This window comes from Microtus pennsylvanicus, chromosome 3 (genome assembly GCF_037038515.1).
Source record: "Microtus pennsylvanicus isolate mMicPen1 chromosome 3, mMicPen1.hap1, whole genome shotgun sequence".
Taxonomy (NCBI): domain Eukaryota; kingdom Metazoa; phylum Chordata; class Mammalia; order Rodentia; family Cricetidae; genus Microtus; species Microtus pennsylvanicus.
This window is the reverse complement of record NC_134581.1, coordinates 1,383,716-1,408,939: the sequence shown is the minus strand read 5'-3', so window position 1 is coordinate 1,408,939 and position 25,224 is coordinate 1,383,716. Positions and strand designations below refer to the sequence as shown.

Here is a 25,224-nt window from a genome sequence, read left to right as displayed (position 1 = left end):
GGACTCAGACAAACGTGGCTCTTTCTCCCTTGCTAAAGCGTTAGATTCCCGTGTTTAGGCACGTCCACATTCCTGAAGCTAGCCACAAAAGTCCCTAATTTGCTTCTTTCTAATGCCGAACTCATTCCTGAAGCTGATCACTAAAGTCCAACAATCAAATTTCCCCGTTTGACTATGATTAACATGTCCATCAGAACTTATCAACCCATGCTAGCTCGTGCTAACACAACCCTCCCCTTCTTTCCTTTTAAACATTACTCCTACAAAACTGTTCGCTACTGTTTTCTTATCGATTCGATTCAGCCACCTTGTCTCTTGGCCTTGTTTAATAAAGTACCTCTTTGTGCTGGAAATTGGTGTTTGGGTGGGGTCTGTGCCTAATCTGGTCTCTAGATGGGTGCCACCTAGGATATGCAGATCTTTTTGGACCCCTCCCCCTGGCCCCCACACGCACTTCAGAATAACTTCCAGCACAGACCGTTCTTGTGTGAAATTGCAGGGCAGAGCTAATACCAGAAATGTTGCAATTGAACACCCCAACGGTGCTGCAGAAATTTCTGGGAAACTGAGTCATTGAACTCTTTTTCAGTTGGACAGAGTTACTTGGATAACTCTAATGGAAATCATCCTGGACCTCTCTTAAACATGAGACTCACAAGGAGAAAGACCAGTTACACAGTGTCCAGTTAAAGCAACTTTTGTTTAATATTGGCCAGGAAGATGAACACTGACCAGGTCCACACCTAGGATTCCCATAGAACAGCCATGAGTTACATTAGCTAGGAGTCTATAAAGGTCAAACCACAAGGGTACGGTACTTCCCGCCTTTGTCCGAAGGTTCGCATACATCCTGATATACCATGTACTTCCTTCCCATGGGTGAGCAAGCACACACTGCACAGTTGGGGCTATCAGGCCCAGATCATGAGATCATGGAATCCCCCTAAAACCATCCAAGATGCCAAGTCCTGTATGTAAAAGCAAAGAGCCTTTATTCTTACACTCTCGGACTCTCCATGTGTCCAGTGTGTTGGAGTGATCGGAGAACCCGAGCTCAGGTAGGGTTGAGTATTTATAGCAAAGGTAGTGGTGAGGGATTTCTAAGGTTCAGGACCCCTGATTGACTGACATTTGTCTAGGGGTGTCCTGGTGAAAAGCAATGGGTGTGTGCTAGCAGGTGATCCTATCTACAATGGTTTAACATTAGGAATATCCTTTGGATGGTCTATTCCTGGGTGGTGCCTAGGTGGTCTCATTTTGGTCTTTCTTGGAACCAGGTATTGATTGCCTCAGGGTAAACTCCTGAGACTCAAGCCTCCGTAGTCTAGCTTCTCGTGGCTGGGCCCTACCAGAGCAACCAGCCTTGTTTACTGAAGTGAAAACACGTGACTTCATTTAGCCCTCAGCATTCTGGGAGTTATCTGTCCGTGGTTAAGTGGGACTTGCAGGTTCAGCAGCCTCTGACTGAGGGAGGGAAGGAGCAGGTAAGCAGGAGGTTCGAGTACAGAACCCCGTAAAGGACTGGGCAGGGTTAAAATCCAGTTATCCCACCTACACAGTGCCTTGAGTTTCTGGAAATAGTGCCATGAGGCAGGGGGTCAGTCTGTCTGTCTCGGCACTGGGAAATTTTCTTCGCTTTGACGTGGCAGTCTGGGGGATTTCCACATTCCTTCCTCTTGTAAACCCTGATGACCCTGTATACATATATTTATTATGTATACAGTATTCTGGGCACCAGATCTCACTACAGATGGGTGTGAGCCATTATGTGGTTTCTGGGAATTGAACTCAGGACCTCAGAAAGAGCAGTCAGTGCTCTTAACCTCTGAGCCATCTCCCCAGCCCCTCTTCATGAGCCTTCAAAGGAATCCTCTGATACTGGTGGTATGGGGCTCAGGGCATCCTAACCACACATATGGGACCCAGGCTGCATAGGTGCCATGGCAGGTTTGATAGAGACCTTTTACTGGCAAGCAACACCTGGCTCCAGGAAAAGCCATAAGCTGAGACCACCCAGGGACGGGCCAGTGTCGAAGGGAAGTACCTGACATTCCAAATATCCCAACCATTAGATAAGATTAAATAAGATAACCAGATGTCCTTGAGGCCAGTATGCACTTATTCCCCTTTCACCAAGACACCCCTAAACAAATGTCAATCAATCAGGGTCTTGAATCCTGGAAATCCCCTTACCCCCGAACCTCTACTATCATAAAAAACCTACCTGGCCCAGGCTGCGCACTCATACCGCTGCGTCGGACGAACAGAGGACCCAAGACAAGCTTGAAAAGGGCTCTTTGCTCTCGCATACGGATTCTGACTCCTTGGTTGGCCATTTGGGGTACTCAGCACTCTGGGCACAACAGTCGTGGGCCTGGAGTCTAACTACTTCTATCCTGTTTTTGATAAAGTGAATTAGAAGATTTATACGGCATGCATCAAACAGTAGAATCAGGAGAATTACAATCAAGAGCCCCACTGGTGGTGGTGGGAAGCCCAGCCTGCATCCATATTGTAATCAGGACTCATTTTGATACACTAGCTAAGCTTTCAGTGTACTGTAAAACTTAAATTTCTGTTTCTCTGCATTGGGTTACAACCCACCCTATGGCCACAAATTGTTCTGGAACAGGTATTCTGGGCAGATTTCCTTAACTTCTGTTCTGGCTTCTGTATCTATGCTTGCTTGTAAAATCCCACCCTGTGGTTTTGTTCTGTTAAAGGAGCTTGAGAAACTGCTCAGGGCTGTTCTTCCAATTTGTCTTAGAAGGAGACAGCCCCCAGTTTGGCTTTGGGTGCACTGAATAAATCTTGCTTCAGTTTGGCTTCAATTTGGATTGAGGGTTTCTCTTCTCACACCCATAGATTAACAGTGACTAGCTATGGCCCAGGAGGTCCAGGGTTCACCCTATTAAGAGCTTTTGGTTTTATCTCTGGCCTATATTCATAGTACCTGTTACCTAGCATTTTCTCTCACTGTTCCTCTTTGGTTTGCACAGAAACATCCTTCTTCTCCTAGTAAGACATCTGTGCCACCTACTGGGCCCTGACTGTTGAGGGTAGAGACCCAGAGACCACTCGGCATGTCCAAATCCCGAATTCAGAGTCTATATTAAGCTGGCAACTGCTTAATAAGAAACACATCTCATAGAGAAGCCTTGAGTGCATTTTATAGGAAAAATTTAAAGACCAAAGCACAAAAAAACCACAGCCTGGTTGGCACTTGCAGGGGGACTAAAGCAAGCAGTTTTATTATGGGTAGCCCAGCAGAGATGACTGCTCAGACAGACACAGTTTATAGCCAATTGAAAGCCTTTATTCTGGCCGACTGGGACCATACCCAGATATTCAGGGGACCCAGGAATGACCATGAGTGTCCAAAGCACAGGATTTTTGAAGGCAAAAACCATGCCCTGGCATCTCAAACCACAGTTGCAGAGAGCTGCCTTCACAGAAGCAAGCAGTTTAACAGAAGTTAAGATAAGCAGTTAGCGTGGAAGGGGGCAAGGTTCTTAACTGGCAGTTGAACTGAAGCTTAGGTCAGTTAGCTGAAGGGGGTTCCTACACAAACCAGCTAAGTTAGACAGTTCGTCCTGATTTGGGGTTCCCAGAATAGAGCTGGGTAATTTTCCATGGGATTCTCCATCAAGGAGATCAAATTCTGTTTAATCCTGAAATGTCCTGAGCAAGAATACAAGACAGGAACTTTTGCAGTGTCTTGCCCTGTCATAGTTTAACAGAAATCAAAGACATGCAGTTAGTCGGGGAGTTTTGATCCCAAGTTCAGAGCACAGGGCTGCGTTCTTTTCCACAGAACTTTTCATGGTACGGGTAATGTCAGTTTCTGATTAAACCAAAATGGCTCCAACGGAGACGAAACGGGGAAACCTTTGCCCTGACACATGATTATGTCTAAGCCTCTACCATTATGTCCACATCTCAGAATCCCTAGTGAAACCACGGTGCCGGTTTTCCGATGTAAATGCAAGAGGGTCTCTGTTTAGCAAGCTTAAGCTCAGACCACAAACCTCCAACACACCAATGCAGTGTGTGAGAAGAGAATGCAGCCCCGAGTTCAGAGAAAGACAAGCTCTTAAAGGCAAAATGCCGCAATTAAGGGACTACATGTCTTGTCATCTTGGGATTGGGCAAAGGGGGTACAGAGTAAGAAGATTTCTGAAATCATTGGTCAGATTTGGGGCGCAAAACCCCAACAAAGAACCATAAGAAACTGACAAGGTATCCAAGAGGGCAGGATGTCTTCAGAGACACCTGAACCCTGTTAACTCTGTCTCACACCTTAATTGGCTGTCCACGTGGCTATCTGCTTCATATTCATCATCTACCACAGCACATTCCTAGAGCTGAGGTAAATCCTAGGTCACCGGTTGTCTTAAGAGAAGTCCCATTTCAGTTAAATATTTCAGGGTATCACACTACCATGTTGTAAGGCCATGGCAGCCAGAGAGTTTTATCACAGCAACTATACTCTGCTGGAATAGACTGAGGGAGGTTTCCTTTAATTTGGTTGGATAGCAGGCTATGTTGAACCTGTTGGTGTTAGGGTCCTGGAGAAGTCCCACAAAAGACCACCAATCCACATATGCAATCAGCAAGAGCATTTATTATTTCAAGAATACAAGTACCAACAGTCTGGGGTCAAGCATCCAACACAAAGGCAAAGATGGTGCCGACCCCCAAGAAAAGCTTGCAGGCTCTTTTATGCACAACTAGAGGAATTCTAAAAGCAGTGTGATGATAGCCGGGCGGTGGTGGCACACGCCTTTAATCCCAGCACTTGGGAGGCAGAGGCAGGCGGATCTCTGTGAGTTCGAGACTAGCCTGGTCTACAAGAGCTAGTTCCAGGACAGGCTCCAAAGCTACAGAGAAACCCTGTCTCAAAAAACAACAACAACAACAACAATAAATAAATAAATAAATAAATAAATAAATAAATAAAAGCAGTGTGATCACTCTGCCTACAATTGGTTTACACAAGTGACAATCATATTAGTAGGTTTCTAATTAGTTAGGGCTGTCAGGGGTGGGCTAAGGCTAAGTTTTTCCATTTTTGGACAGTTCTAGGCTTTGTCTTATTTGGTTATTGTCTTGAGGTGAAAGACCTCCTGAGTAGGGAGACTCTCACTCAGGTCTCAGGATAATGCAACCCCCCAGGAACTCACGAGAGACCGTCCTTGCTGCAATCACATGAGGTTTATTGACAGGACAGGAACCAGCGCACTGGGGCTGAAACTCATTTCCCACCCAGGGGTAGAATTTGACCCCAAGTAGCCTGGAGAAGGGGTATTTAAGAGAAGAAACCATAGCATAAAAATCCAAAGGGGGTAGGGAGAGCGTCATTGGAAAATTCCGAAAATACCAGTGATCATTGAAAAATTCCGAAAATACCAGTGATAACCACAAGGGGGTAACTCCCTGTTTCTCAAGATTATAATCTAACTTTATCTTCAGCTAGTTCCTGAAACAGAGTCACTGAACTGGCTAATCTAGATTCTTCTCTCCCTGTTTAGATTTTTGGCTCTATTTTTTCTGCTAGAGGGGTCAGGATTTATCCAGGGCTTTCTTTGGGAATACCTGGAGTTATCCAGGTCTTTCATCTCTCCACTTCTTCTGGTACCTAGTTCTAATCATAGAACTAGATTTCAGTATCTTCTTGACCTTGTAAAGCACTATATTGGTGGCATAACATCAAAATATGAACAGCACTTATTCTTTCCCTAATGAAGGTAATTAGCTTTAATTCATTAAAGTACTGAGGGGCCTGTACCGGCAGCTACCCCAGGCCCAGGATTACTGCTAGTGTCAGAGAAATAGGTTCTCGTCGAAAGTGAGTTGGGTGCTTGTCAAATTTATCATCAAGTGTGTTAGCTGGATGATAAAAGACCCTAGGTACCAGATGTACAAGCACACAGTAATCTTTGGTGTCATTAAAAACCGATGTCGACATGCGAGGTGTCAGGCCTGTACAACAAGTCCACCATTTATCTAAACTGGGAACCAAGTACCTGATGTCAGGAATCTTAGGGCTCTTAAGAGTCTCATTACATAACCTCAGTAAGAGTCAGCCTATGATTAGCCTCCCAAACACAAGCATCCTGACTGGTAGTGGTGTTAAAAGCCCCGATACTGTAATTTGGGTAGTTCAGGAGCTCGCTTCACATGGGAGGCGTGGATCCAGGCAGAGATCCATACTTCTTTCAGTTGTTCCCAGATCTGGTGTCTCACCACTTCAAGGGCCTTTAGGTGGGCAAATAAAGGTCTAGAAAGAATAGCATCAGGATTATACACTCTACCCGACTCAGTGAGCAGTGGCGGTTCTCCACATAGGATCTTATAAGGGGTAAGTTTAAATAGGCTTGGGGTTCGGAACAGGGCAAAGGGAAGGAGGGGTATCCAGTCATTCCTGCTGATTTTGTCAGGATCTCTTTTAGGGTTCTATTCTTTCTATCTATTTGACCTGAGCTCTGGGGTCGGTAAGCACAATTTCCAATGACCCCCAGTTGGGTGGCCAGTCCCTGACTTACCTGGGCAACAAAAAGCAGGTCCATTATCAGACCCAATTACCTTGGGTATCCCAGACCTCTGAAAAATTTCTTCTATGATCTTCTTAGCTACACATTGGCTGATGGAGGAAGGTCATTGGCTAATAAAGAAACTGCCTTGGCCCATCTGATAGTGTTGGGGACCAAGAAGCCCCCCGACCTAAAGCACTGGCCAATCTTCCTCATCCTCTCTGCAAAAACAGCTTGCTGCAAAAACAGCTGTGATACAGTTCTCAGAACGACCTGACCACAAGGCGTTCCAAAACACGGCCTAACCACGTAGATGTTTCAAGAGATATATTGCTTCCTCCCTCGCCTAGGGTGTGATAGTTTCCTCTCCCCTCTAACCCTACCCCTCCCTACCAAAACCACTCTATAAGAATAAAGCCCTGCTTGCAATAAACAGAACCTAGACGCATTTTAGACTGACTCTGTCATTCTTTATATGCGCTTGGTTCCCTTTCTCTTTCCCCCCCTTTCCTACCCAGGTGATCCCGAACTCGAGGCCCACGAATTACATGGCCTGCTGGACGGGTTATGATAGGGCAGAATTTAGATAGGCGGAGTAAACAGAACAGAATGCTGGGAGGAAGAGGAAGTGAGCTCAGAAATCATGCAGCTCCTCTCAGAGCCAGATGCGATGAAGCTCCGACCCAGGATGGAAGTAGGCTAGAATCTTCCTGGTAAGTGCACCTTGGGGTGCTACACACATTAATAGAAATGGGCTAGACCAGGTGCGGGAGTTAGCCGAGAAGCGGCTAGATATAATAGATAGAATACAATTTGTGTGTTGTTATTTCGGGGCATAAGTTAGTTGGCAGCCAGAAGCCAGGTGGCAGGAATGCAGCCCACAGCTCCCTATGAACAATTGGCCATCTCAGTCCTGGTAGGAAAAGCTTCTGCCCAGCCTGAAAAAGTATCTATAAAAACTAATAAGTACTTGTTACCATACCTGGCTGGCTTAATATCTGTAAAATTTACCTCCCAGTAGGCCCCAGGTCAGTTGCCCCTGAGCCTCTTCCCAGGAGTATATATGGAGTGTCCTGTATTAGTCATAGCACAGGCCTTGCAGCTTTTGACTACTTCTTCTGCTAAATCAGAGAGTCCTATAACATAATAGTCGGAGGCCTTAACTACATCTTTTAGTTTCTTGGCCCCCAAGTGGGTCAGGTAATGTAAGTTAGTAACATACTTGTGTTGTTCTTTTCATGGGAGGACTAGCTTTCCTCCTTCTTTCTCTACTGCCCCATATGGGGTTTCCTTTACCAGTCTTAATTTGCTCATAACTTGATAGTCCTCGGGGGTGTATCTAAAGTTGGTTTCACTGATATCTTAATAATCTTTAGGCTCTTTGACTGCCAGGATCATTGCTGCTTGGGCTGCCTGTTTAACAGTTAGGTCTGCCATCTGATTTCCTTTAGCCACAGCATCTCGGGCTTTTTGGTGTCCTGGACAATGTATGATGGCTTCCTTCCTTGGCAAATGTATGGTTTCGAGGAGGCTCAAAATTTCTTCTTTATTTTTTATGTCTTTTCCTGCAGATGTTAACAGTCCTCTTTGTCTGTATATTGTTCCGTGTATATGGGCAGTGGCAGATGTATACCTGCTGTCAGTGTAGATGTTGATAGACTTCCCCTCTGCCATCGGTACAGCTTGTATCAAAGCCACAAGTTCAGCTTTCTGGGCCGACGTCCCTTAAGGGAGGCTACTGGCCCAGTTCACTTGCTTCTCATCCACCACTGCTGCCCCCGCCTTCTGCTTACCTTCAACCACGAATCTGCTGCCGTCCGTATACCAGCTTGGACTCTCAGGCCAAGGCTGATCCTTCAGATCATTTTGGGTGCCAGCTTCTTCTGCCAGAATGTCAGCGCAGTGATGGGTAGATGAGGTGTCAATCAGCCTCGGGCAGTAGGGTAGCGGGATTGAGAACAGCAGGGGGAGGGAAGCTCACTTGTTCGGTCAACAAAAGGCAATAGACTGTCAGCCGCTCCTGCTGCCGTATTGAAGTCGCAACCAGGCCGGTTAAGGGAAATCCCCACATCTGTTTCATTCGGAAGATTGGTTGGTGCCCCATTTGCTCTGGGGACGTTTTTCTAGGCCCCCAACAGGATCCTCTCTTTCTCTTCAGTAGTGAAGAGTGGTGTGGGAGAATTGTCTGTGTTCTGTTAATCATGTTTTAAATAAACGCTGATTGGCCAGGCAGGAAGTATAGGTGGGACAACCAGACAGGAAGTAGAGGTGGGGCAATGAGAACAGAAGTACTCTGGGAAGAAGGAAGCTCTTCCCCAGTCCTTCCCAGATCACTGAAGAAGCAGGATGTGACCTGCCCACTGAAAAAGGTACCAAGTCATGTGGCTAACATAGTTAAGAATGATGGGTTAATATAAGTTATAAGAGTTAATACGAAACCTGAGCTAATGGGCCAATCAGTTTATAATCTTCTGGAGACCTCTGTGTGATATTCTTTGAGACTTGCCAGCTGTGGAAACAGGGCAGGACAGAAACCCCAACAAGCCCTGCCCTCATGTTACAGAAGAGGACCTGTAAAAGCTGCTGACAGTCATCCCAGGTGGGTTGGTGGGAAAACATCAAAGACTCCTCCAATTCTGTCAGGCTGGTGGGATTCTCTGAAAAGGAAGCATGATTAGTTTTCCAGTTGTAAAGATCAGGAGAGGAAAATGGCCAATACTAGAGGGCTTGTAGGTGGGGTATGTCCACCGGAGGCCCATAGACGTGCAGCAGCAACACCACTGTTGAATCTGGTCCTCCTGGTCCTCCAGGACCCTTCGTGTGCCCATCACAGCCTCCCCCCACCCCTGCACTGCCATTAGCACCAGGATCTGGCATCTGGGGCAGTGGGTAAGGGGGTGGTGGAGGGCTCGCCATTCAGGTGGCTCCTCAGTCTCAGGATAGATTTTAGGAGGAGCCTAAAGGTTGGTTCTTGAGCAAATTCTCAGGCCTCGAAGTACAGGTTTGGGTTTGTGCTCTGACTCTCGGAGAGCCAGGGCTCTGTAGCCTAGCTTCCATCTACACCCTTAGGGCTTAACTCAAGGTGGGGGATCCTGGACCAAATCTTGCCATACAATAATGTATGGTTGTTGATCGGGATGGGATCCCGGTCCTTCCTGAAAAACAATAGCTTTAATTTCAAAAATATTGATTAAATCAAAGGTGCCCTCTGGATGCCAGCCAACATCAAGCACGCTACTTCAAGGAGCAAAAAGTCTCCCATGGCCCTTTCTTAATCTCCACTGACAAGTTGTGTGCTCAAAACCTTTTTAAAGCCCCCTGTAGCTCTGGGCTTCTGCCTGAAGGTGCCATTCACTCTATCCTAGAAGGGCGTCTCAGTTGATTCTGGCAGTAATCACGTTGGGCATGCACTCACTCTACAGCTCTGCGGTACATCTTAATCGGTTTTCCATCTGAAAAATGCAAACTGCAGAACTGATGGGTCTGTGAGCTATGACTGTTAACATAGACACTACTAAGTTAAGACCTGGTGCATTACATCATGTGTAATGACCAGCCTGTGAGTCAGAAAAGCAAGCAGGAGGCAGCCCACCTGCCCGAGTACAAAAAAAGGGACCCACGAAAGGCGGTATTTGGACCCGTAACTGTGGATTTGATAAACCCAAAGCACGGGAGCAAAACTGTTACGCAAGCTATAATAGTTAAAGGATTTCAATAAAGACTGTATGCTGTGGGGCTGATAGAATCCCAACAGTTTGAGTTCTAGGACGGCCGCCCTCTGGGAGGGACCCAGAGGGACCCACCCTTTTCCCACCCTTTTATAGTAGATGAGGTTCGCCCTCTTGCTAATTAGTCAACTTTGTAACCCCATTTATCCTTCCTGAGACTAGCAGTCCGAGGCGAGGCGCCAGGGATAATTAGGAAGTGGGTTCTAACTGTATAGGGCCCCATCGGGTCAGGCTCCAAGCTGTCAAAGTCTGATTGTTGGAAAGTATGGATTTAGTCTTGTATGGATTTTGCATTTTTTTTTAATTTGGCCTTTTTGTGTCCATAGTGTGAGGTCCCTGGATGCTGAATGGCCTGATGTCAATCGTGATGCCCGCTTGCACCGCAGATGTGCCCTGGACAAAGTCCTAGCGTCCAACAGCTTGCTCACCTTGGCAACCGACACTTCCGGAATCCAGGAGATACCGGAAATGACGCCTTTAACACTTCCGCTGCCGACATCGCAGCCCTTTTTTAGGGTCCTGGCGGTGTGGGGCCCGCTGAACGGTCACGTATGCAGGTCGCGGCGGGGAGGGAGGTGCGGCCGGCACTCGGGGCGCGACGCCGGCGGGTCTCGGGGTGCCTTGCCCAAGGCGGAGTCGGCTCGGGTTGGCGCCTGTGCGTCAGTGCTGCGCGGGCCAGACCCGCCAGGTGAGCGGCGCCACTAGAGTTCGCACCGCAGACGCGCAGCGAGGTCTCCTGCTGAGCATTCAGGACAGTAAGGACACTAGGAGAGCGTCCTGCGTTTCCCGCGCGCTCTCAGAGAGTTCACAGATTAGTCTTTAAAAAACAAAACAGTTTTAGCCGGGCAGTGGCGGCTAACTCCTTTAATCCCAGCACTCGGGAGTCAGAGGCAGGACAGCCTAGGCTACACACAGAAACCCCGTCTTGCAAAAACAAAAACAAACAAACAAGGCTCAGAGGAAAATGTCGAACCCTGGTCTCCAGTGCCTGGTATCTGGAACCACAGCACAGATCCTAGCTACCCCTGAGTAGCTGGTTTTCAAATGGCATGCATAAATGGGAAAAGGTTCCCCCCAAACTTTGTCAGCCAAGTTAGCCACATTGGCTTACCGTATCTCTCTGTCCCTGTGTGACACATATACACCCGTGCGCTTCTGACAGTCAGTCCTGCCATTTGAGTCTTCCCAGAAAATGGGGCCCCCTAGTCTGTGTACACTGCAGAGTTGGAGGAGTAAGAGAAGGATCCAGAAGAGGTTTGGGTAGGAAATGGTCCGTGGGATTACTGAAGCCATACCACTGGTATGCCTGGAGAGACCAGAAAGGCTTAAGTAGAAAAGATCTCCAGGGTTTTGGGGAGCAGTTTGGAGACCACGACTAGTGAGCTCTGCATAAACCAGCTCAAGTACACGGTTCCAGAATGAGATGCAGCAAGCAAAACAAGCCTGCCATTTTCCATCCGGGGCAACCAGGAAAACTGCCTTCGGAAGAAGTGACAGAAATGCAGAAAAAGGAGGGGAAAAGTTCAAACAGGGAAAGTGTGTGTGTGTTCATATCATGTAGCGTGTTAGTCCCAAACTTGTACATCTTTTCTAGTTTATTCAAGAATTAATGATACATACTATTTGGTTTCAGTACACAATACAGAGCATATGAAATAGAAGTTAAGTAATTCTGTGTTTTCTTTAACGTTCTATTTTCTTGCATACCCTGCATTGGAGGCCGTTGCTATTCTTTTAATTTGGGTACTTGGGAGACTGGTTGGAGGTGTGTAAAAAGCTGTCAAGGCTAAGCGTGGACAGTTAATTTTACCCTGGAGCCATTGTAAGTTTGAGAAGGGAAGTCACTTGGAGCGATTTCTCTGTTTGTACTCCTCTTTCCCCTAAAGGTTTGTTTTTAGCTGCCAGTATCGCACCAGCTGAGTACTCCAGGACCATGATTGTTCTTTCTGTTTCTGTAGGTAACACTTCTGCTCTTCCTTTTTGACTCTGAAAAACAGCTCCTGCCATTTGAAGCAGAGACTCATTTTCAGTGTACCTGCTGTAGGTGGAACCAGCTTCTCTTTGGGATCGCAATGACCATGGAAGGCAGGGGAACATTAGGTCTCATCCCCAGGACGTCTGTGCGTCAACAGCAGGAGGGGAGATTGACTGTGAAGCAGGAACCAGGAAGCCAGACCTGGGGACAGAGCTGCGGTCTCCAGAAGAACTACCCCCCTGTCTGTGAAATCTTCAGGCTGCACTTCAGGCAGCTGTGTTACCACGAGACGTCTGGGCCCCAGGAGGCCCTGACCCGGCTCAGGGAGCTCTGCCACTGGTGGCTGATGCCAGAGGTCCACACCAAGGAGCAGATCCTGGAACTGCTGGTGCTGGAGCAGTTCCTGAGCATCCTGCCCAGGGAGCTCCAGACCTGGGTGCAGCTCCGTCGTCCTGAAACTGGCGAGGAGGCTGTGGCTGTGGTAGAGGATTTCCAGAGACACCTTAGTGGGTCAGAGGAGGTAAGCAGTCAAGTCTCCAGTGCTACTGTAGATGTTCCAGATGCTTCTAGAACCATTCCCTAGGCTTGGACTAGCCTGGGAAGAAGTGTTCTTCATTCCCCACACTTTAGGATTCCCAAATCTGCGCCACTGATGAATGGGAAATAGTTCCGTGCTGCAGGCCATAAGCGGAAACATAAATTCCAACTGTCTTAGTGGCTGTTCTGTTGCCCTGAAGAGACACCATGACCAAAGCAGTTCTTATACAGGCATTTGATTGTGGGCTTGCTTATAGCTTCAGAGATTCGTCCATTAGCATGTCTGGGAACATGGCAGCACACGGGCCTATATCATGGTGGAGAAGTAGCTGAGAGCTCTACAGTCTGAGCTTGGAGAGGCAGAGGGAAATTGGGAAACCTCAAAGCCCATCCCCGGTGGTATTTTCTCTAACAAGGCCACACCTTCTAATCCTTTTAAATAGTACCACTCTGATGACTAAACAAAATCTATTAACCTGTGGGGGCCATTCTTACTCAAACCACCATGTTCCACTCCTTGCCCCCAATGGGCTTGTAGCCATATCATAGTGCAAAATGCATTTAGTCCAACTTTGAAAGTCCCCATAGCCTATCACAGTCTCAACAATGTTAAAAGTTCAAAATCTCTTCTGAGATTCATGGCAATCTCTTAACTATAACCCCCCCTGTATAATCAAAATCAAAAAGCAGATCACACTTCCAACATATGTCAGGGGATATGCACTGCAATTCCAAAAGGAGGGAAGGGAGCATAGTGAGGAAATACTGAACTAAAGACCAAAACCAGCTGGGCAAATGCCAACTTCTGCATCTCCTCGTCTAATGTCAAAGATCTCCACTTCTTTCAGCTTTGCTGGCTGCAACACACTTGTTTCTGAAATTTCTTGGGTGGGGCCCTGCAGTTAAAATGCCCTCAGCACTGTCTTCCATGCTCCTACTAGGATGGCCCAGTAAGCCCTGTGTATGTGGAGACTGCTCATTCATTTCCTGGCCACCAGACCCAAACAATCACACAAAAGCTATATTAATTACACCACTGGCCTGATAGCTCTTAAATTAACCCATTTCTATTAATCTGTGTATCAGCACGAGGCTGTGGCCTACCAGTAAAGGGCCCGACATCTGTCTGCTTCGGAGGCTACGTGGCGTCTCCTTGACTCCACCTACTCCCTCTCTAGATCTCCTCCAGCCTGGCTATGTTCTGCCCTGCCATAGGCCAAAGTAGCTTTATTCATTAGCCAATAAAAGCAGCACATATACAGGAGGACATCCCACATCAGCCTCCACTAAAGCATCCAACTGCTTTTCTAGTTCAGAGTCATAAAATCTTCATATTCCTCCCACAGACAGCATGGTCAGGTCTCTCAGAGCAATACCCGAGTCACTGGTACCAACTCTGTCTTAGACACTGTTCTGTTGCCATGAAGAGACACCATGACCAAGGGACACCATGACCAAGGCAACATCTGAATCTATAGCAGAGAGAGACATAGACAGGGCCTGGCATGGTCTTTTGAAATCTCAAAGCCCATTTCCTATGACACACTTTCTCTAAAAAGGTGGTACCTCCTAATTCTTCTCATCCTTTCAAATAGTGCCACTCCCTGGTGACTAGGCTATCAAATCTATGAGCCTATGTGGTCCATTTTTATTCAAACCACCATGCCAGCCAAGCTCTGAATCAGGTTTGTGTATGTGTGTTTATGTGGAGAAGAGGTGCATGTGAGGTTATATACATACATACCTGTGTTTATGTGGAGAAGAGGTGCATGTGAGGTTATGTACATACACACCTGTGTTTATGTGGAGAAGAGGTACATGTGAGGTTATATACATACATACCTGTGTTTATGTGGAGAAGAGGTGCATGTGAGGTTATGTACATACCTGTGTTTATGTGGAGGGGAGGTGCAGGTATGTGTGTGTGTGTGTGTGTGTGTGTGTGTGTGTGTGTGTAGCCTTAGGTGTTGTTCTTCAGTACTGGTCACATTGGTTTTGTTTTTGGTTTTTTTTTTATTTTTTGAGACAGGGTTTCTCCGTAGCTTTTGGTTCCTGTCCTGGAACTAGCTCTTGTAGACCAGGCTGGCCTCGAACTCACAGAGATCCGCCTGCCTCTGCCTCCCGAGTGCTGGGATTAAAGGCGTGCGCCACCACCGCCCGGCTGGTCACATTGGTTTTTGAGGTAGGATCTCCCTGACCTGGGACTCAATGGTTAGCCTAAGTTCCTGGCCTATGGGGTGAGACTGTATATGCCTCTCCCAGGCTGGGGTTAAGGCATGTCCTATCATGCCTGTTTTTTATACACCGTTTTCAGGAAATCCCAGCCTAGGCTGTCATCAGTGCGTGGAAAGCCCCGTGTTGACTGAACCATCTCCCCAGGCCTAGGTGGTTCTGTTTTGTTTTGTTTTTTTTTTTTCTGAGACAGGGTTTCTCTGTGGTTTTTTGGAGCCTGTCCTGGAACTAGCTCTTGTAGACCAGGCTGGTCTCGAACTCACAGAGATCCGCCTTGCCTCTGCCTCCCAAGTGCTGGGATTAAAGGCGTGCACCACCACCACCCGGCATGAATGGTTCTTTTAAGTGCAGATGAAAACTCTTCAGTATAGTAGTTGTGGGTAGGGGCAGAAGATGTAGTTTAATATACTGTAATAGCCCAACTGTGATTCACTGGCAGTAAATCCTGCAATCTAGTACTTTACCCAGATCTCGGATACATGGGTCTCCTCTCCTTCAGACACCACATTGACCATTTGCAGGCAGTAAACCTCATCAGAGACACATGTAATCTCCTGCTGCTTCTGCGTTCCTGCCTGAACATGGAAGTGTATGGCCATATTGGCTTTTGAGATAGGATTTCCCTCACCTGGAAATCAGTGGCCAGGCTAGGTGTCTTAGGGTTTCTAGTGCTGTGAAGAGACATCATGACCTTGTCAACTCTTATAAAAGAAAATATTTAATTGTAGTGACTTGCTTACAGTTTTAGACGTTTAGTCTATTGTCATCATGGTGGAAAGCAAGGCAGCATGCAGGCAGACATGGTGCTGGAGAAGGAACTGAGGGTCCTTACATCTTCACTCTCAGGCAACAGGAAGTGGTCTGAGCATATATGAGACTTCAAAGTCTGCCTCCACAGTGACACACTTCCTCCAACAAGGCCACACCCACTCCCACAAAGCTACACCTTCTAATAGTGCCACTCCCTTTGAGGGCCATTTTCTTTCAAACCTCCACACTACTTTCCTGGTCTATGAGCCCAGGGGAGTCTGAAGTAGGCCTAAGAAGGTGTAAGTGGGCCACTTAGCTCTATGATTCTTAGAAGGCAGGTTTTACAACATGTCATAATTCTTATACATGAACATGTGCACACACATACGTAAAAGTGGGTGGTGCTTGAGCAGAAGAGGCAGCTGAAGCCATTTAGTTTCTGTACATGTGCACATGTACCCGCACACACAGTGCACACCCACATGAAGACACAAAGACCTGTCTAGTGGACAGCTTGGAAACTGGTCTTCTCTTAGACCCTCAGGCTAAGGAATACTTACCAGCTCTGACAACTGTGGAACTGGCTGTAGAATCTGTTCTTCAAGCTCCTGCCAGGAGGGATAAGACAGGGATGGCAGGGAAGATCGATCACAAGCTTTGTGGTTAGCCAGCCGACTTTATTGGTAGCGCTGGAAAGATAGCCTAGCCCTTCATTTCTTTGGCTTTTTTCCTGTGTGGGGTGTCTTAGAGGTTTGGGTTTTCTACCTTCAAGAATGCACTTCTGAATCCAGTTCTGCTTCCTTATTTCTAGGTTTTGTCTCCAGTACAAGAGCAGGATGTGCATTTAAAGAAGACGATATCTCTGGATGGAATAGAACAATCTCCTACCTCAGCCTCCAGTCAAGGCTCAGCTCCTGAAGCCCATCTGGACCCTCCTTGTGACCCAAGAGCCCACCAACTCCCTCACAGATGCTGCGGTACTTATCCCCCAGTTCTGTTCTCAAGTCCTTCTTCCTTCTGTCCCCCTGGAGTCAGTTTCTTTCATCAGCTCAACTTGTATCCCACGGAATCCCCACACTACCCTGACAGCTGCCCTCCTTCCTCGGTGGCTTTATCTGACCCTTTGTCTGTTCTTCTATCACACATGTATTTATTAGGTTTTCCTCAAACATGTCATTAGAAACACCACTGGATACCAGAGACATACAATATACTCTGATTTTTTTTTTAAGAGTTCTTATCTAGGTGGCAGGGAGCTGGTCACATAGATAAAAAGAAGCAACCTCATAAGATACATTTGGGTAAAGCTGAGCATGGTGGATCATGCTTGTCATTCCATAAAAGAGAATTTCTAAGTGCTTAAGGCCAGCCTGGACTACTGAGTAAGTTTTGGACTAGCCTGTACTTCAGATTAATACCCTGGGTCAAACAAAACCCCGAAAACCAACTACCACAAACAAAAGATACACATGGGTGGCATCTGTTCCCAGGCATGAGACTGGCATTGTAAAGGGGATTATGGGATAAAGTGCGTTAGGAGGCAGAGTAGGTGTGGGCACTGGAGGGACTCGCAAGGATGGAGGATGGGTGCACGCCTTTAATCCCAGCACTTGGGAGGCAGAAACAGGGAGATCTCTGTCAGTTTGAAGCCAACCTGGTTTGCATGGTAAGCTCCAGGCCGACCAGGGCTACATAGTGAAATTCTGTCTTAAAAAACCAAGTGAAACATGGGGCTGGAGAGATGGCTCAGCGGTTAAGAGCACTGGCTGTTCTTCTAGAGGACTTGTGTTCAGTTCCCAGGATCCGCAGGGCAGCTCGCACCTGTCTGTAGCTCCAGTTCTAGGGATTCTGACAATATCACACAGACATACATGTGGGCAAACACCAATGCACATAAGATAAATTATTAAAAGAGAAAACGAAAGAAACTGAACTTGCTATTTCAAGGAACCCTGTCCAGCATGTGGCTGTGTGGTGGGTCTGAGAAGGCAGCAAAGACTCCAAGCATGGTTAAAGCCATGAATGTAGACGGAGCACTGACGGAGGGAGGAGGAGCACTGACGGAGAGAGGAGGAGCACTGATGGAGAGAGGAGGAGCACTGATGGAGAGAGGAGGAGCACTGACAGGGAGGAGGAGCACTGACGGAGAGAGGAGGATCACTGACAGGGAGGAGGAGCACTGACGGAGGGAGGAGGAGCACTGACGGAGGGAGGAGGAGCACTGGCGGAGAGAGGAGGAGCACTGACGGAGGGAGGAGGAGCACTGACGGAGAGAGGAGGAGCACTGACGGAGGGAGGAGGAGCACTGACGGAGGGAGGAGGAGCACTGACAGGGAGGAGGAGCACTGACGGAGGGAGGAAGAGCACTGACAGGGAGGAGGAGCACTGACGGAGGGAGAAGGAAGGATCACTGTCGGAGGGAGAAGGAAGGATCACTGTCGGAGGGGGAAGGAAGGATCACTGTCGGAGGGGGAAGGAAGGATCACTGTCGGAGGGAGAAGGAAGGATCACTGTCGGAGGGGGAAGGAAGGATCACTGTCGGAGGGAGAAGGAAGGATCACTGTCGTAAGGAGAAGGAAGGATCACTGTCGGAGGGAGAAGGAAGGATCATTGTCGGAGGGGGAAGGAAGGATCACTGTCGGAGGGGGAAGGAAGGATCACTGTCGGAGGGGGAAGGAAGGATCACTGTCGGAGGGGGAAGGAAGGATCACTGTCAGAGGGGGAAGGAAGGATCACTGTCGGAGGGGGAAGGAAGGATCACTGATGGAGGGGGAAGGAGCATTGATTTGGGAAGAAGGAAATAATTCCAGATGGCAGAGGCTGCCTGGAAACTTGCATTTCCAACCTCAATCTCCAGCACATACACGGTGGATCATCACCACTTCTAACTCCTGTTCCATGGGGTCCAACACCTCTGGTCTTCACATCAAGCACACAGGTGGGGCACAGACAAAACACCCGTACATATAGATTAAATAAGATTTTTTTTTTTAAAGCAGGAGGGTAAATCAATCTTGGGAGTGGAAATTGAGGCAGAGAGAATAATCAGAGTTTCAGACAGATGTGAGAGGGGCCTGAAAGGAACCTGGCTGTGCCCTCTGAAGAACATTCCCAGCACACTTGGGATGAGGTCTCTGGAAGAAGCTAAGAATCAGTGTATGTGGGGCTTCCTGGACACCCACAAATTCACTTCTCTGGCACATGGACCTTAGGGAGCTGAGAGCAGGGCTTGACCCACTGTGTTCACCTTTCACCCCAGGTCCTGCTTGTCTTGAAGTGGGGAGTGTCAGAGCCCAGGCTACTGTGGGGAACTCCACAGCGGCTGCTGAGCTTAGGATGGTCAGGCCTCGGGTGAGTGTGGCTCTCTCTCTTTTGATTCCATGTCTGGGGTGTGGGGGAGTGGGTGGAACTCACTTCCTGCCCGGTGCTTCCCCTGGAACTAGGTCTCTGCCCCTGGCTGTAATGGGTCCATTCAGCCCAGTTTTGTTCTTTGTGATGTCTGCTCTTCTGGCTGAGACTTTATGAACAATAGAGCTTGTCATTCCAGGAGATTGCAGTGAATAAGGACTCGATGCAGAGAAGGTGGAAAAGCCTGGTACTCAGTCAGAACGCCCTGAGCCAGAACACGAAGGAGGAAAACAAGCACAGCGTGGCCGCTCTGGGTAACTGTAGCCCGTCCTCTGGGTTCTTTTGATTTGTTTTAACTTTTATTATGAATATCTGCAAACATAAATTGGATGTATATAATGGGTCTCTCTGCACCCATCGCCCAGTTTAACAGTGGTCATTTTCTTTATTTAATGACTGATCAACAGTAGAGAGCTAACTTGGATTTTCTTAGCCATAAGTAAGAGTTCTGTGGGTTTTGGAAGTAAATGTCTTTGTGTTTGAGGGATTACAAGAATGGGGACCCAGAACAAAGCGGTCAGAATAGACAGTGGGAAGCGGAGGTCTGAGGGTGTCCCATGTGACCAGTGCAGCTGCTCTCGGGGTTGTGCCTGCTGCGCGTTCCTTCCACTGATGCTCTCAGATCTTTCAGCCCTCTCGTTCTTCCTGCTCTCTGTGACTTCTCCTGGCTCTGTGGACCATCCAGCTTTAGACTGTACTCATAATTCTGCCTGGTGATGAGCTACAGATAAGCTAGACCTGGGTCTTTCTGGTCCCTGGCCAGCTCTAATCACCTGTCATCCTTGGGGCGTGTTCAGGGTCACTTGACCCAAGACCCATCTGTAATTAGCAACCCAGGACAGTAGACAACTTAACAGAGGGTGCACATGAAAGTTACTGGCCTAAATATTTTAAAATTTCATTTGCTAAAGATTTGCTGACCTGGGCCTCATTGCAAAGTGGTTTAAAGGAACCAGCATTTTGGTATTTGTTGATAACCATGAATTTTTCTCCAGATTTTACATCTGAATCTCCAAAACTGCAGACCAATATTTAACTATTTAATTTCCTTATTACTTTAGAGACAAGATCACAAGGGCATGCATTAATTTATATTTTAAACCACTGGTGCTTCTTTTAATTTTTATAGGAATATAGAACTAGCTTTGCCCAGTCCCTAGCCCTGCCATCTTCTTCAACACTGTTCTGAGTGCGTGCATGTTCCCACCGACACGTTGCACAGGAGATCAATTTGAACTCTTGTCACAATGTCACAGTGGAGATTCTAATCAGCTCACTCCCATCTTTGTTTCTTTCTTGTCAAGGTTCCCTCCCTCCCTAAACCAACTGCTACCACTCTCTCCATAGGTCTTACTGTAGCTCTGTCTGGCTTGGAACTCTAAGTAGACCAAGCTGACCTTGATCTCACAGAGATCTACCTGCCTCTACCTCCTAAGAGGTGAGATTAAAGGAACCACCAACACATGGCCTGTAGCGGCGTAAACGAATGCAGACAGATTGTAACAATATATATAGCTTTAATGTTGAAAGAGACTTACAGAACCACCGTTTGGCGGAGACCAGGGAAGCGACAGCTGGGAGCCTGCTCGCCAAATTTATAGGCAGACATTAGCCCGAGGCGAACACGCCCCCAAGGGGCGGGGCTTATCCCTACAATGGCCCAGCAGATTTTTGGAGACCTGTGGAATTGTAAACAGAGGCTGCTCTTTTGTTTTCTGGCCACCCAGACCCAAAATAATCACACAGAAACTGTATTACTACAACATTGCTTGGCCTATTAGCTCACACTCCATATTGGCTAGCTCTTATATCTTAAATTAGCCCATTTCTATTATTTTATATTTTACCACAAGGCTCATGGTTTACTGGTAAGGTTCCAGCGCATCTGTCCCCTGCGGCAACTACATGGCTTCTCTCTGACTCCGCCTACTCCCTCTATATCTATGTTCAGATTTTCCAACTGGCTTTGCTCTGCTAAGCCATTGACCCAGAGCAGCTTCTTTGTTAACCAATAAAACATATTCACAGTATACAGAGGGGAATCCCACCTCATGGAGCTGTACAACGTCAGGGTGGAGAGGAACCTACTTTAGCCACTCACTAAGAAGACAGCGTCACAGTGACTCTGGGAAATGGTGCGATGTTGTGCTACAACCCAGCGCTTACTTTCCAGGCTTCCTCCTGCACAGGCTGTGCTAGCTCAGGTTCCTCCATCCTTGCCGTTCTCCTCTCTGGACTATTGTTTCTCTTTTCTCTCTACTTCTCAATATGTGGTCTCATTCCTTTTTTTTTCTTAAAAGATTTATTTATTTATTATATATACTGTATTCTGTACCAGATCTCATTACAGATGGTTATGAGCCACCATGTGGTTGCTGGGAGTTGAACTCAGGACCTTCTGAAGAACAGGCAGTGCTCCTAACCTCTGAGCCATCTCTCCAGCCCCTGTTGTCTCATTCCTTAATGATATTTTTTTTTTTTTTGGTTTTTCGAGACAGGGTTTCTCTGTGGTTTTGGAGCCTGTCCTGGAACTAGCTCCAAAAAAGTAAAAATTGTCTTTTTCTTTCTTTTAGCAACAGATAAGAACAGGATGGAAAGTTCTGAGTACACTCCAAAGCACGACGTTTCTGAAGGATCCGATTCACTTGACATATCCTCAGCGGGACTCTCTGGAATGGCGTTGGTAGAACCAGAGTCTGGAGATATCTGTGAAGATCCTGTAGCACAGGCAGAAGGGCAGCCCCCAGATGATGAAGAGAGTGAACGAGAAAGTGACTTCTTGGAAAAGAAAGCTAAGAAAAATTCCACAGAACACAGAAATGAGGAGTGTAAAGATGGAGGGGAACATGCAGATCTTCCCTCTAGTTCTGCTGAGCTCCAGCGAGAAGCAAAGAGACAGAAGCTCTATCAGTGTGAGGAGTGTGACAGAGTTTGTAACCGGAGCTCATGCCTCCTTGGACACCAGAGAACCCAGACTGGAGAGAAACCCTGTGAGTGTAATGAGTGTGGGAAGACCTTCCGACAGACCTCTCAGCTAACTGTTCACCTCAGAACACACGCAGCGGGGAGGCCTTATGAATGTAGTGAGTGCGGGAAGACGTACCAGCTCTGTTCCCATCTTAGTCAGCACCAGAGACTCCACGATGGGGAGACACCGTCTAAATGCCATGAGTGTGCCAAAGCCTTCACTCAGAGTTCCCAGCTCCTGGACCACAGGAGAACCTACACTGGGGAGAAGCCTCATGAGTGCAGTGAGTGTGGGAAAACCTTCTGCTCCAACAGAAATCTTATGGACCACCAGAGAACCCACACGGGGGAGAAGCCTTACGAATGTAGTGTGTGTGGCAAGGCCTTTAGTCGGAGTAAGTGTCTTATTCGACATCAGAGTCTCCACAGTGGGGAAAAACCGTACAAATGTAGTGACTGTGGGAAAGCCTTCAACCAGAACTCTCAGCTCATTGACCACGAACGGATTCATACCGGGGAAAAGCCTTTTGAATGTAGTGAGTGTGGCAAGAAATTCAGTTTAAGTAAATGCCTTATTCGGCACCAGAGACTTCACACTGGAGAAAAGCCCTATAAGTGCAGCGAGTGTGGGAAATGTTTCAGTCAGAACTCTCACCTCATCATCCACCAGAGGATCCACACTGGGGAGAAACCGTATGCGTGTAATGAGTGCGGGAAGGTCTTCAGCTACAGCTCTAGCCTCATGGTTCACCAGAGAACCCACACTGGGGAGAAGCCCTACAAATGTAAAGATTGCGTGAAAGCCTTCAGTGACAGCTCACAGCTGATTGTGCACCAGAGAGTTCACACTGGCGAGAAGCCTTACGAGTGTATCGACTGTGGGAAAGCCTTCAGTCAGCGCTCCACATTTAACCACCACCAGCGGACGCACAGTGTGGAGAAGCCCGCAAGCCTGCTTCGGACAGACAACGTGGAATTCTGAGTTAGCTTTGTTTATAAGGAGGGTATTTACCATACTCTCTTGGAAGCATTATTCAAATGACCATTGCTTAGTGCTCTTTCCTTTGGGCCACTAAGGTAGGGGAGCAGCAATAACTTAGTGCAGTCTTTTCTCCTCACTGTTGGAAAAGTAAGAGCCATGTCTTCCGTTTACTTATAGCTTTTTGTTTTTTAAACTATTTTAAAATATACCTCATTTTTTAGTTTTCCATCCCAGGATTTGTGACTTTAAACACAGAGATACTATCTCTACTTCATCCTAACTTCTTTGACCGCTGACTGACTCGGAGGCGCACGACGCGAATCTCATTGCTCCATTTTGTGGCTGTAGCTCTTCGTTTACTTTGCCCCTCACATTTTTTATATATATGGATGTTCTGCCTGCATATATGTCTGTGTACCACTCAGTACACATACATGTCTGGTGCCTACAGAGGCCAGAATAGGCCATCAGACCCGCTGGAACTGGAGTTAGAGATACTTGTCAGCCATCATGTGGATGGTGGGGATCAAACCTGAGTCCTTTGGCCGAGCAGCCCATGCTCTTAACCACTGGACCATTGCTCCAGCCTTCACACCTGTTCTTAAAGTTAGTTCAATGTGTAGCTTTTGTCATGTAAGCTCCCTAGAATTTTTTTCCTTTACTTGTTAACTTAGTATATGTATGTATGGTTGTTAGTTTATGCATATTTATGTGCGATTGTACAGTGAGTGCAGTGCTTTTAGAGAACAGAGGAGGGCGGAGCCTTTAGAATTGGTGGTTGTCAGGCGCTGGGAGCTGAACTTGCATCCTCTGCAAGATCAGTATATACTCCTAACCACTGAGCCATCTCTCCAGCCCCTGAGGTTTGTTTTATTTTTTTTTACATGCTTTCCCTCTTAAATCTCTGTTGATCTGATCTCAACTTGCTTTGAGTTAGTTGATGCTATATGGTGCAACTGTTAAATTCTCTTGTATTTATATACTTTCATACCAACATGAGGGCTCTTTGTGGGTATATATTTTTCATATATAGATAATTATATTAATTGATAAATAAATAATTTTTAAAATCTCCCTCGATCCTTAAATTATGTCCCCTCTCCCCAAAGTTTTTAAGGTTGGGAGTGCACCTCCAGTGTCACATACAATATATTAATCACGGTATCGTAACTACTAGGGTATTGTTCTTAGAAAGCGAATTATATGTGAGACGGAGGGAGACGGGCAGCACATTTTATTGCGTATTCAGTTGTGCAGGCAGGCCTCACCTCATGTGCACTGTGTACAAGGACTCCATTCTGGCTCTTGAGTGAGCAGGCCGAGAAAGATAAAAAACTAGAAAGGCTTGATGATGACTCCAGTGGCTGCGCTAGGTGACAGACACACCCACAGACAGACACACCCACAGACACACCCACAGACACACCCACAGACACACCCACAGACACACCCACCATCGTTTCTGTGAGTGTCCCTAGATCTGAACTCAGGTCCTGCACTGGGTCACACCCACCATAGTTTCTGTGAGTGTGCCGGAGATCTGAACTCAGGTCCTGCACTGGGTCACGGACACACCCACCATAGTTTCTGTGAGTGTGCCGGAGATCTGAACTCAGGTCCTGCACTGGGTCACAGACACACCCACCATAGTTTCTGTGAGTGTGCCGGAGATCTGAACTCAGGTCCTGCACTAGGTGACAGACACACCCACCATAGTTTCTGTGAGTGTGCCAGAGATCTGAACTCAGGTCCTGCACTGGGTCACGGACACACCCACCATAGTTTCTGTGAGTGTGCCGGAGATCTGAACTCAGGTCCTGCACTAGGTGACAGACACACCCACCATAGTTTCTGTGAGTGTGCCGGAGATCTGAACTCAGGTCCTGCACTAGGTGACAGACACACCCACCATAGTTTCTGTGAGTGTGCCGGAGATCTGAACTCAGGTCCTGTACTGGGTCACAGACACACCCACCATAGTTTCTGTGAGTGTGCCGGAGATCTGAACTCAGGTCCTGCACTAGGTGACAGACACACCCACCATAGTTTCTGTGAGTGTGCCGGAGATCTGAACTCAGGTCCTGCACTGGGTCACGGACACACCCACCATAG

General features: G+C 47.3%; 1 protein-coding gene across 1 annotated transcript; it reads left to right on the top strand.

Annotated features, from left to right (window-relative positions):
* The first annotated feature begins 7,031 nt into the window (after positions 1 to 7,031).
* Zkscan7 (zinc finger with KRAB and SCAN domains 7) lies at positions 7,032 to 24,118 on the top strand. Its single transcript, XM_075964051.1, has 7 exons — positions 7,032 to 7,246; positions 10,588 to 10,949; positions 12,306 to 12,756; positions 16,567 to 16,732; positions 19,015 to 19,106; positions 19,303 to 19,417; positions 21,737 to 24,118. Exons 2-7 carry the CDS (start codon positions 10,813 to 10,815, stop codon positions 23,110 to 23,112), a joined length of 2,337 nt encoding a protein of 778 aa, XP_075820166.1. The 5' UTR covers positions 7,032 to 7,246; positions 10,588 to 10,812; the 3' UTR covers positions 23,113 to 24,118.
* The last annotated feature ends 1,106 nt before the right edge of the window (positions 24,119 to 25,224 follow it).

Excerpts from the sequence above, each read along its gene's own strand:
- Zkscan7 (XM_075964051.1), top strand. The coding sequence starts at position 10,813 with ATGCAGGTCGCGGCGGGGAGGGAGGTGCGGCCGGCACTCGGGGCGCGA. Across the intron at positions 16,733-19,014 it reads ACTCCCTCACAGATGCTGCG|GTCCTGCTTGTCTTGAAGTG; the intron begins GTACTTATCCCC and ends CTTTCACCCCAG. Across the intron at positions 19,418-21,736 it reads GCACAGCGTGGCCGCTCTGG|CAACAGATAAGAACAGGATG; the intron begins GTAACTGTAGCC and ends TCTTTCTTTTAG.